Source organism: Neoarius graeffei, chromosome 6 (assembly GCF_027579695.1).
Source record: "Neoarius graeffei isolate fNeoGra1 chromosome 6, fNeoGra1.pri, whole genome shotgun sequence".
Classification (NCBI taxonomy): Eukaryota; Metazoa; Chordata; class Actinopteri; order Siluriformes; family Ariidae; genus Neoarius; species Neoarius graeffei.
In genome coordinates, this window is record NC_083574.1 from 25,585,303 (window position 1) to 25,598,195 (window position 12,893).

At 40.6% G+C, this 12,893-nt stretch overlaps 2 protein-coding genes across 3 annotated transcripts in view; one reads left to right on the forward strand and one right to left on the reverse strand.

Moving 5' to 3' along the window:
• Positions 1 to 11,937, reverse strand: part of sema4ba (sema domain, immunoglobulin domain (Ig), transmembrane domain (TM) and short cytoplasmic domain, (semaphorin) 4Ba) — a 520,834-nt gene extending 508,897 nt beyond the window's left edge. Inside the window, exon 1 of the mRNA XM_060923496.1 lies at positions 11,897 to 11,937. The gene's annotated coding sequence lies outside the window, so the exon portion shown is untranslated. The remainder of the gene's footprint in view (positions 1 to 11,896) is intronic.
• The window catches only part of prdm10 (PR domain containing 10), a 289,396-nt gene continuing 286,566 nt past the window's right edge, over positions 10,064 to 12,893 (forward strand). The window contains exon 1 of one of the 2 annotated variants that reach the window (XM_060923486.1): positions 10,064 to 10,128. Coding sequence is in view for 1 of the 2 variants with exons in the window: in XM_060923487.1 (XP_060779470.1) it covers positions 10,090 to 10,128 (39 nt within the window). In the remaining variant the exon portion in view is untranslated. The remainder of the gene's footprint in view (positions 10,129 to 12,893) is intronic. The other variant, XM_060923487.1, reaches the window with a different exon arrangement.

A 12,893-nucleotide genomic window follows, 5' to 3' on the forward strand; every position in this document is an offset into this window, starting at 1 on the left:
ACTTTGACTTGATCCAGCCAAAGATCAACTCGATTAAGTGCAAATATTTCTTCCATTTATTATGAGCAGATCGGTTGATATGCATGTGCTGTAGTACATACACAGGAAAAATGACTGAGCAATTTTTTCCAGAGTTAAAAAGTATTTTGCTCAAAATAGTTAATTTTGCTCAATTTGGAGTTTAGAGAGTAAGAGTTGGAGTGGGAGCAAAATTACAGAGTAATTGTGTAACAGAGATGGTTGTGGCTCTGAACTGAGTAAAATAGTACAAGAGTTAATTTCAAGACACACTGAATAGAGTCAAATACCAAAATAAAGTCATATACCAGATAAATGAAGCTGTTGTAAAAAGCAGTTAGAACTGTGTTGGAATGTGTGAAAAAACATTGTTACCCATTGTGACTTGACTTGATGGGATTAAGAGATGGCAGTGGGAGGGGTTTTCCCTCTTCTCCTTGGAATGGAATGGAAATTTTTTTACCCTTCTCATTGACTACCCCTCCCACTGCCAACCCTTTATCCCAAAACACTAGGACATCTATTTTTTTATGTCCAGTTAATTGTCCAAATCAATGGCACAGATTTAAGTTTTTGTGCTTGATACATTCCTCAGACTGAACAGAATCACCTCAAGTGACCAAAATGGTTTGACAGAATGGGTAAGGTCATGTTTTTTTCACACATTCCAACATAGATCTAAAACTGCTTTTTACAACATCTTCACTGATCTGTTATTTTTTAAAAGTACAATCATGACATACATACTACATAGATATTATTGTCGCTGAACTTGTGCTAAATACAAAAAAGTCATATGACTTTGAAAATACTGCTTAGATTTGTTGAAATTGACAACAAAATCAGAGCATACCAAAATCATTAGAGTGCCAGAAAATACCCTCAGACCCCAGAGGGTTAAAGTCCATGTTATGACAGAGGGGCATTCAAAATATTGTAGTGGGGGGTTGGCCATTCTGAGAGGGGTGGCTTATACACATTTATTATGGTGGTGTAGAAAAGTAGAGGCACTTTTATTACAGTTTTGTGTATATTATCATCCATAATAGCTGAATCTATTATACTGACAAGGCTTGGGTCCCAAGCATATGTCATTGTGCCATACTTCTTGTGGTCAAGTCTTGCTACTATTGTATAGTTGGAGAATGTGTACCTTGAGGGAGCAGCTTCTTGTCCCATGTGGGTCTCTTGGAGGACGAGGATGTCTATGTCGTGTTTGTCAAGTAATTTTGATAGACATTCACATTTGGCCATTGATAGTCTTTTTACATTGAGGGACAGTATCTTAATTTCAGTTCCAAGTCTTATTGAGTCGGTGGAACCCCGCTCACTTGTCGGTCCTGCTGGGTTCTCTGCAAAAGGATCATGGTCCTTTTTATCCTGGGTGGTAACCGAGCCAGTATGAGTTCTCTTTTTAGGATTTTTCATTGAAATAGGAAGGTGTGACTCTGGGAGTAGAACTTCCGTCCTCATCCGGATACCAGGTTTGGATCACTCTTAATTTTCCTCCTGTTCTTCCATCAGTCCAGCATGACTGAATCTTGGCTGGCTTCGCCTTCAGGGTCTTTGGGGTACTCAAGCCACTACAAGACAGCAACATGGTGATCCAATGCAGTGGATATTATTCGTAAGCATGGTATTAGCTTCCACTGTTATGCTGATGACACCCAGTTGAATGTTTCTTCAAAGTTAGAAGGACATGAGCTTAATAAATTTGAGGAATGTATAAAGGATATTATACATTCAGGATATTATACATTGCTTTATGGTAACTCTGGTTGGCTTTTCTGTTTCTTCACCGGCAGCAGTAAAAGACCTCAGGGTGATCATTGACTCCAGTCTTTGATTTGAAACTCGTATCGATAACATTATGAGGATAGCTTTCTTTCATCTCAGAAATATTGCTAAGATAAGAATTATAACGTGATGCAGAAAAAAAAACTACAGTGGTGCTTGAAAGTTTGTGAACCCTTTAGAATTTTCTATATTTCTGCGTAAATATGATCTAAAACATCATCAGATTTTCACACAAGTCCTAAAAGTAGATAAAGAGAACCCAGTTAAACAAATGAGACAAAAATATTATACTTGGTCATTTATTTATTGAGGAAAATGATCCAATATTACATATCTGTGAGTGGCAAAAGTATGTGAACCTTTGCTTTCAGTGTCTGGTGTGACCCTCTTGTGCAGCAATAACTGCAACTCAACGTTCCCGGTAACTGTCGATCAGTCCTGCACACCGGCTTGGAGGAATTTTAGCCCATTCCTCCGTACAGAACAGCTTCAACTCTGGGATGTTGGTGGATTTCCTCACATTAACTGCTCGCTTCAGGTCCTTCCACAACATTTCAATTGGATTAAGGTCAGGACTTTGACTTGGCCATTCCAAAACATTAACTTTATTCTTCTTTAACCATTCTTTGGTAGAATGACTTGTGTGCTTAGGGTCGTTGTCTTGCTGCATGACTCACCTTCTTTTGAGATTCAGTTCATGGACAGATGTCCTGACATTTTCCTTTAGAATTCGCTGGTATAATTCAGAATTCATTGTTCCATCAATGATGGCAAGCCGTCCTGGACCAGATGCAGCAAAACAGGCCCAAACCATGATACTACCACCACCATGTTTCACAGATGGGATAAGGTTCTTATGCTGGAATGCAGTGTTTTCCTTTCTCCAAATATAATGCTTCTCATTTAAACCAAAAATTTCTATTTTGATCTCATCCATCCACAAAACATTTTTCTAACAGCCTTCTGGCTTGTCCACATGATCTTTAGCAAACTGCAGATGAGCAGCAATGTTCTTTTGGAGAGCAGTGGCTTTCTCCTTGCAACCCTGCCATGCACACCATTGTTGTTCAGTGTTCTCCTGATGATGGACTCATGAACATTAACATTAGCCAATGTGAGAGAGGCCTTCAGTTGCTTAGAAGTTACCCTGGGGTCCTTTGTGACCTCGCCTACTATTACACACCTTGCTCTTGGAGTGATCTTTGTTGGTTGACCACTCCTGGGGAGGGTAACAGTGGTCTTTAATCTCCTCCATTTGTACACAATCTGTCTGATTGTGGATTGGTGGAGTCCAAACTCTTTAGAGATGGTTTTGTAACCTTTTCCAGCCTGATGAGCATCAACAACGCTTTTTCTGAAGTCCTCAGAAATCTCCTTTGTTCATGCCATGATACACTTCCACAAACGTGTTGTGAAGATCAGACTTTGATAGATCTCTGTTCTTTAAATAAAACAGGGTGCCCACTCACACCTGATTGTCATCCCATTGATTGAAAACACCAGACTCTAATTTCACCTTAAAATTAACTGCTAATCCTAGGAGGTTCACATACTTTTGCCACTCACAGATATGTAATATTGGATCATTTTCCTCAATAAATAAATGACCAAGTATAATATTTTTGTCTCATTTGTTTAAATGGGTTCTCTTTATCTACTTTTAGGACTTGTGTGAAAATCTGATGATGTTTTGGGTCATATTTATACAGAAATATAGAAAATTCTAAAGGGTTCACAAACTTTCAAGCACCACTGTAGTTCATGCTTTTGTTACCTCAAGGTTGGATTATTGTAAAGCCTTACTGTCTGGATGTTCCAATACATAAACAAGTGCATTCCCTCTTGCATTCCAAGGCATAAACAAGCTCCAGTTAGTTCAAAATGCAGCAGCAAAAGTCCTTACTAGAACTAGAAGATATGACCACATCACCCCTTTCTTATCCACACTGCACTGGCTCCCAATCAAATTTTGCATTGATTATAAAATACTACTATTGACCTATAAAGCACTGAATGGTCTTGCGCCACAGTATCTGAGCAACCTTCTGGTCCTTTATGACCTACCACATCTACTTGGATCAAAAGGTGCAGGCTATCTGTTAGTACCTCATTTCAACCATGCCTCGTGAGTACACCCCAAGTCTGACACCAACAGCCAACAATCCAAATGCTCCTTCAGGCTTGAAGGCTACATCAGGGGCAGAGCCTTTTCTTACAAAGCCCCACAGTTAGGGAATAGTCTTCCAAGTAGTGTTCGGGGCACAGACACAGTCTCAGTGTTTAAGTCTAGGCTGAAAACATGCCTTTTTAGTCAAGCCCTTTGTTAATAACTTTTTATTATTAAAATGAATAGATTAGGCATAGCGTGCTTTGGTAAACTGGGATGTATGGATGCTGCCCCCCCCCACTCCCACATGTTCACTCAGCTTTGTTGACAGTGGAATGGCTGGCTTCTTTTATGTCCCAGAGCTCCCTCATGTCTGTGTTATGTTCTGGCTCTCTCTTTTAGTTATGCTGTCATAGTTAATCTGGTCGGAGTCCTCACTTGCACGCAATATAAAACTGTAATTAATTTCTTGGCTACACAGTTGTACTTTGTGATTATACTGGACACAGTTATAGAAGCAAATTATTTACAATCATATGGTCTGTTATCACCCAAATGAGGAAGGGTTCCCTTTTGAGTGTGGTCCCTCTCAAGGTTTCTTTCTCAGGTCATCTGAGGAAGTTTTTCCTTGCCACCATCACCATAAGCTTGCTCATCAGTGATAAATTTATTCGGGATAAAATTAGCTCATATGTTTTCAGTATTTTATTTTCTGTAAAGCTGCTTTGCAAAAGTGTCTTTTTTAAAAAATGCTATACAAATAAACTTGACCAGTCAGGCATAGTACAAGGCAGGCTTGTAGTACTCGAGTCCAGGATTTGGACTTGAGTCTGACTCGTGCCCTAATTTTAAGGACTCGTGACTTGACTTGGACTTGAGCACTGATGACTTGGACTAGGACTCGTGCATTAACTGCATTAGGACTCCTAAATTGGAGATGAGGACTTGGATTTGTTTCTTTATTTTTTGTAACATGCGATAATAATTTGGCATAAGATATTTATATCTACATTAATTTTTGTAAAAATTTTGTGCAAGAGTGTCACACCTGCGTGCCTTGGCACATGCATCAGATAGACTCTCAAGTGCACTCCGGACAGTGCACGCATCAAGCGGACTCTTGCATGCGCATGCCGTAAATGACTCACACCTGCACAGGATTAAGGTGCAATCAGTGCGCCTATATAAAAACTGTGAAAACACACTTACTTTGCAAAGTATTGAGTTACATTGCTGACACATTACCAAGCCTTATTTCCTTGTTTGGTTTCCAGATTTCCTGTTTCTCATCTTTGATTTTGTCTAGTCTATGATAGCCTGTTTGTGCCTCACTCAACCTCTTGCCTGTTTCACTGTTTTATGATTTTGCCTGCTGTTCTGGATTGTTTACCTGTCTTCACTTGTATTAATAAACACACCTTCTGTACTTTCATCCATCTCCCAACCATCTCTCACAGAATACTCCGCACTCCCTGACAAAGAGAATGCACATTCACCTGTTTATACCTCATGTTCAGGAACAAACAAATGTTAATGGTGCTAAAACAGCCACCGTCAAATGGTGCGGTTGGAGTCTTGTTCTCGGACTTGACTTGGATTTGACTTGAAATTTTTTTTTTAATGACTTGGAATTGACTCAGACTGGGGACTTGAGACTGGACTCGGACTCGAGGTTTAGTGACTTGACTACAATACTGGTACAAAACAACCATGCCTCGTGAGTACACCCCAAGTCTGACACCAACAGCCAACAATCCAAATGCTCCTTCAGTGTTGCCAACCTAGAGACTGTCACTAGATTTGGCAACATTAGATGTAGACCCCTTTAGTAACTTTAATTCTAAAAAGAGCCTGGGTGGCATGCTGGTGTAGTGGTTAGCACTGTCGCCTCACAGCAAGAAGGTTCCAGGTTCAAACACCATGGATGATGGGGGCCTTTCTGTGTGGAATTTGCATGTTGCGTGGGTTTCCTTCAGGTGCTCCAGTTTCCTCCACAGTCCAAAGACATATGGCTTAGGTAAAATACCCAACCACTGGGGTTGTAGAAGCCAGTGCATATTTAGTGCTGGTCCCAAGTTCCAATGTATCCAGTCTAAGCCTGGATAGATCGCTCTCCAACTCACATTGCAGCTGCTACTGTACGACTTTAGAAAGCAGGTTTGCTTGACTCTCCATCAGTGTCTAATGCTTGACTTGTCCTTGAGACCAAATCACTGGTCCCCCCCACAACTAATCACTGCTCACCACATTTTGTCCCACCCTCTTTGTCATTAGTTGTAAAGTCTCTTTTTGGAGACATTTTATAAGTACTAAAATTAGGTAAAGCCAAGCCCAGTCAAGCCTTGTGTAATCAATTCCTCTGTGTGGTCCTCTAAAAAACATGATATTTCCAAACAGTGACTCTTCAGACCTAATGAACAGTTAACCAAATATATGGCTCATGTGTGACTTGAAGGTGGTGGCAAAGCAGGAGCCTAATAGCCGCTCTTTTTCTATGGTTTCCCTACACTCCAAATAAAGTTGGGGAAACACAGTCTTTGAAAAGTGCTTGTGGCCCAGGACAATATCACAGGGTTTGACCATGCTGTGAAGCTTTCTGAAACCAGACTTTTCAACCACGCTGATTGGTAGCCTACCCTTAGCAATGTAGTACACTACTTCATGGGTTATATCCTTGTACCATTTGGATATTTTGTCATACAGTTTTGCTGCAGAGTACTTCTGTGACTGTGGGTTGTTTCTTGAGATGTACGGTAGCAGATGTAGGTCATGACTGACGACATGTTGGGTACTCCAAAGAGTGGAAGCAACTAGGGTGATAAGTTTGTTGTATACATGCCCTTGGTCAGGATGGTTTTCTTATACACTGTACACACAATGGTGTTCTGATATCAGTCAGACTTAAAAAGCAAACAAACTTTATTCTTTTATGAGATTGAGGAAGAAGGACTACATTTCCTATAACTCTTGGCTCAGCCGTGGCATCTACGGTATGATGATGTGGATCCACCCTTCCTTGCAAAGATGTGGTTCCTTGAAAAACAACAACCCCACTCTATTTTTCTAAGTTTTTTTCTTATCAATGTACAACTGAAATCTCAGAAATTCTAATAACTTTTTAGTTTTTCTCAGAAATTTATGACTTTATAATTACAGAGAATCCATCCATCCATTATCTGTAACCGCTTATCCTGCGCAGGCTCATGGGCAAGCTGGAGCCTATTCCAGCTGACTATGGGCAAGAGGCGGGGTACACCCTGGAAAAGTCGCCAGGTTATCGCAGGGCTGACACATACTGTAGAGACAAACAACCATTCACACCTACAGTCAATTTAGAGCCACCAATTAGCCTAACCTGCATGTCTTTGGACTATGGGAGAAACCGGAGCACCCGGAAGAAACCCACACAGACACAGGGAGAACATGCAAACTCCACACAGAAAGGCCCCTGTTGGCCACTGGGCTCGAATCCAGAACCTTCTTGCTGTGAGGTGACAGTGCACCACCATGCCATCCTCACAGAGAATCTCCCGAGAATTTTTTTTCTCATAAATTTATGCCTTTACTGTTGGAAAATTTTTTTTCTCAGAATATTACCCCCTCCTCAGCTCTGTATTCTTTTTCCTACAATGGCCCTAATATGCTGTTGTACTAATCCACAGTTGTTTATACTCTATTCACATTCACTAGTTAAATTAGTTTAGCAGTTAGTCACTACGTTTACATGCACATAGAGAGAATCGAATTTCTGCCGTTGCTCGACTGAAATCGAAGTTCAAAATGCCATGTATACACCTTAATTCGGCTGAAATTGAACCGAACTTGATTTCTCGGAATCGAGCTACACGACCTAGTTTATGCGATTTCTGCCGAGCTACTTTGTGCATGTATACCCTATCGAGCTAGTTGTCGAGCTACTTCCGGAAGTGACGAGTGACGAGACCACAAGTGGGAAACACAACAGCCTCGGTCGGCATGACAACAGTAGTAGCGAGCAGCAGAAGAGGTCAGGAGGAACAAACGAAGAAGAGAAAATGGCGATGTAGAGCTCTCTGAAGTGTGGGTGGAGCACAGAGGACGGCAGGACATAGCTTCTGGTACTAATAGGCTTTTTATTGTCAGACTTTTCAGTTTAACAGCCTACTTTTATTCTTGAGAGAAAAACAAACACACACACACACACACACACACACACACACACACACACGCGCGCGCGCTGTGTTCTAGTCCCGGGATGAGCTGTCCCCTCTGCTCTCCCTCTGCTTCCTTAAATAGGGCGCGGTTACTGGGAAGACACACAAACACAGGTTAATTACCGTCAGGTGAAGTGATTCTGCCACTCACCTTCCCTGGCTTCGCCCTCCTGTCACAGACCGGCGCTTGACCACGCCCCCACTGCCACAGGCAAGCAGAAACGTGCACTTCTGGAGCAATGAGGAGACAGAGTTCATGCTCATTCAGCTTAAGGAGTTGAATATATTAAAATTCACGGACGGGAGAAAAATGCGCAATGGAGAACATGGAACTGATAACTTTGTTTACACTCTTGAATAGCTCTTCTTCATGACGACAACCGGAAGTGTACCAACACGATGGGGCGTGTTGCGCCACCTGTGGCTCGGGTGCACAATGCACCTCACACAATAGCCCGATTTCATTGTGTGCATGTAGGATTGGATTTCTCTGGCACCCTGCTGGGACCTTCAGCTCGATTACCGACAGCAGCTCGATTTGGATGTGCATGTAAACGTAGTCAGTGATAGCTTCTCTCTCCCCTCTTACTGTGGGAAACACGTTCACTGCACATTTAAGCAAAATGGTAGAAAAGTTGGCTGTAGTCATGCACAGTGTTTGAGATCTATGAGATTCTGAGAAAGTAATGATTTACCATGAGCACCAAACTTTTCCAAACATGTAGATATTTTCTAATGTAAATATTCTTCTGGGATAATCTGATAATTTTATTCATTTGATCATTTTTGATCATTAATCTGTTTGAACAGACACAGATATTGCTGTACTCACTGTGTTTTTAAATGCTTTAAAGACTGTCTGTTCTTTGACACCATTAAAGATACAAAAAAAGTTGTTCTTTTCTTGTGTTCAGTCATAATTTATAGCTAAAGTCCTCTGGTTTTGGCTTCAGCCCACCCATGACCCACAATGGATAAGCAGTAAAGAAAATTAATGAATGGTTTGGTGTACATAAACAGTTACATACAACTTTATTAAAAATATTGATAAATTAGGCATTGTGTTTGTAAATTGTAAAGTTATACATATGTAGATTATCTGAATATTTTCTGTATGATTCAGAGGTGCTTGTGAAGATTAATAGAATGGTCAATTTTCACGTGTACTAGGTAACCTCTGCCAGGAGGTTCATCTTATCTCATTATCTCTAGCCGCTTTATCCTGTTCTACAGGGTCACAGGCAAGCTGGAGCCTATTCCAGCTGACTACGGGTGAAAAGCGAGGTACACCCTGGACAAGTCGCCAGGTAGCCTGAAGATCAACAGCGAAATTGTGAAAAGAACACAGAATTGTTCTTTCGTATAGTTTGTTGGAGCGTTGCTCATTTTGAAATCAGGGTGAAAAGATTGCAAAACTTAAGAAAGCAACTGTTTGGGGAAAAAAAAAAGTTTCAAATAGTAGCAGACCTTGCCTCATGGTGATAGGCATTTCCTCTTGTTCAGAACACTCTATAAACAGTTTTAATTGTATGCTCTTTACATATGCCAAACCTTATCTACAGGTATGACTATGCTTCATTTAAAAAAAAAATTCATTTTGAGCAACAACATACCACACAGATCCTATTTATTGGATGAATTCAAAATTGTATGGGTGCGACGCAAGGGTACTGCGACTTTTCATTGGGGGATACAGACTTTTTTGTTATTGGTTAAAACAAATGGCGGAACATTCTCATTGGTTCTGTATGGAGCCTGCAATGCGACTCCAATGCTATGCTACTCACAATACTATGTGGATTTAAAAAAACAAAAAACAAGTCTTGTATGGAAGCAGTATAATAGCCAGAAATGTGCGTTCAAATAAGAAAAAAAATCTCTTAAATAGTGCAATATATATATATATATATATATATATAGATAAATACAAAATAAAAATCAGTATTCCGATTGCCGTGTGTTGCTAGGCAGATTATGTTAATACGCCGCCATCTCTGCAGCTACCATTCCGAGGTAAGACCAACATGAACTGTTTTGTTTATATAATCCAACATGTTGTGAGGTCAGTTTAGAACCTTATACAAGGTTTATGTATCTGTTCGTATTTTTAAAGATTCACCGACCGACCGTCCCTTAATTGTCCATTACAAATCTTAAAAGTTTGTTTGACGAGATTGTTGTTTAGTCCCACCCAAAATGGAGACTTTCCTTCCTAGTTCTACATAAGAGACTGGGATGGGCTCAACTATAAACAGGGACCGAAACGTCTGTTATCAATATTTAAAATCATTTAAAATTCCACTATGTTTGGTCAAAGTTACAGTCGAGTGATGTAGCAAAAGAAATATTATCGCATTCGTGTTCCTGCAACGTTAATGGCTGCGTCTCTGTAGTTATCCTTCAATTATGCTAGTATCATGGTATAGCAAAAACCCGTGTTTCTGCCGTTATGATTTTGTGGTATGGTCCGGGTGGAACACTGAATCTGACGGGTCAAACGGGGGGAGTTGGGGGTTGGAGGAGGGAGAGTTAAATTTAATAAGAGAAGAATATCATAATGAAATTTTACCAACAGTTTTTTTTAATACTGATTTAGGCAGGCTTATGCACATTTGCGTCCATTTCTCTCACAGTTTAACGCGCTTTCCCCTTCTACCCCAGATAGATAATAGACTGACCGTTCCTTAAAACTGCAGTCCAGCAAACTACCTTATCAGTCTTTGGCTGCATGAATGATGTAGGTAAATAAAGTACAAACTTACAACTGCAAAACATTACAATTTGTGAATGTTTTAGCCAGCTAACTAGAGCTACACATTCATATGCCATAGGTTCAGTCGTCAGTACAAACGATTCTAGACGGGTAGCTGACTACCTAGGAGCGTTGTGACCTGCCTTTCAGATTTTTCAAGTGTAGGTCATAAAAATAATTTTCCCTGACAATTATTTTTGTCTAGTAGATAGAAAGTGACTACATTTGAATCACAGACCTCCAATTTTATTAGCTTATTTTTCCTAATAGAATAATTAATGAGTTTAGGGCCACAAACTTTGTGCTATTTTTACCTGCTTAAGCGTGACCCAATTCGAGATACTACGTCAAGCATCACGTGGTGGGCTTTCCTCATTCATGGAAGGCATTGTGGGATACGAATTTGAAACAGGAGAGAAAAATGGAGGACGTGAGTGTGCGAATGAAATGTGGAAGACCGACTACAGTAATGGAAAGTGAGAAGAAAAGATATGTTGCGAAGAAAGGAACAAACTAATAAATATTGGCGGTCAGCAAGCACCTCGGTGTGATCAGCTGTTTGTTTAGCGACAAAATTATGTAACTGTCAGTGCATGGTCAAAGGTAAATCTGTGCATACGCACACGGGCTTCCTCTGTCTGCTTGATTGCGCGAAGCAGGCAATTTCATGCACGTTATTTGCTAGGGAATCCCCTCAAATTAAATAACTATCCAGCCACAGAATGGCCTGATATTTTGTGAGATATTACAGAAATAAACGTATATCACAATTACCAAATTTCAGAGGGAACTAAATTTTGCCGATTTTATGAAATCGAAAGGCAGTCTCGCTTTAAAAACATATTTGAGGTCAAAAGATGAATGAGATGATAGCTCATAATTTCAGCTGTTTGCAATCATTTCCACATCTAAATATGTTAAACAACTCAGAATATGGCACCTTTGGCGGCAGACCATCCAGTTTTTAGGTGAACAACATTATTGGAACAGATATCTTAGCCATACCATAGAATGGAAAACTGTATTTACCTTGGCATAGTTGAAAAATGAGAGTTCAGCACAGGGAACTGACATCCCTTGAAGCTCAAACACTGTTGTGTCTTCTTTCAAATGAAAATCATGGAATTGGTCCGTTTAACCACAAAAGAGGGTGGTTAAACGGACCAATTCCAAAAATCCTGAAGTGTTTCGTAACCATTTAGACACCATTATTACCATGGGCCTGTACAGCCCTTCAGAAGTTCTGCAGGTATTGTGAAGAATGAAACAATTACACTTGTAATTGCAGAAATACACTGCCCAAGGACAAGTTGTGCACACTAATATTTGCAACCAGATCGCCTTTAGCTTTGATTACAGCATGCATTCACCACGGCATTGTTTCAACAAACTTTAAGCAGTGTCACAACATTTATTTCAGTTCAGGGTTGTATCAATTTTTCACCGAGATCTCGTGTTGAGGATGGGAGAGTCGAACCACTGCATAAATTCTTCTCCAGCACATCCCAAAGATTCTCAATGGGTTTAAGGTCAGGATTCCGTGGTGGCCAATTTATGTGTGAAAATGATTCCCCATGCTTCCTGAACCACTCTTTGACATTTAAAAAAAAATTTGTATAGCACTTTAAACAACAGATATTGTCGCAAAGGGAAGAAAATAACCTGGTCATTCAGTACATTTCAGGTCATCAGCTGACTTCATTTTATTGCCCATAATTTTGCTGAACCTCAACCTGACTAATGGCCCTTTTCCACTACCCTTTTTCAGCTCGCTTCAGCTCACTTCAGCCCGACACGGCTCGCGTTTCGACTACCAAAAAACAGCACGACTCAGCTCGCTTCAGCCCTGCTTAGCCCCTAAAACTCGCACCGTTTTGGAGTGGGGCTGAAGCAAGCCAAAGCGAGCTGAGTGAGGCTGGGGTCGTGAGCAGGTGAGGAGGAGTGTCCTCACATGCCCACACACGCCCCGCGAGCACGCTGGGATCTGTAAACACTGCAAACCCGGAAGGAGAATAATTACGAATTA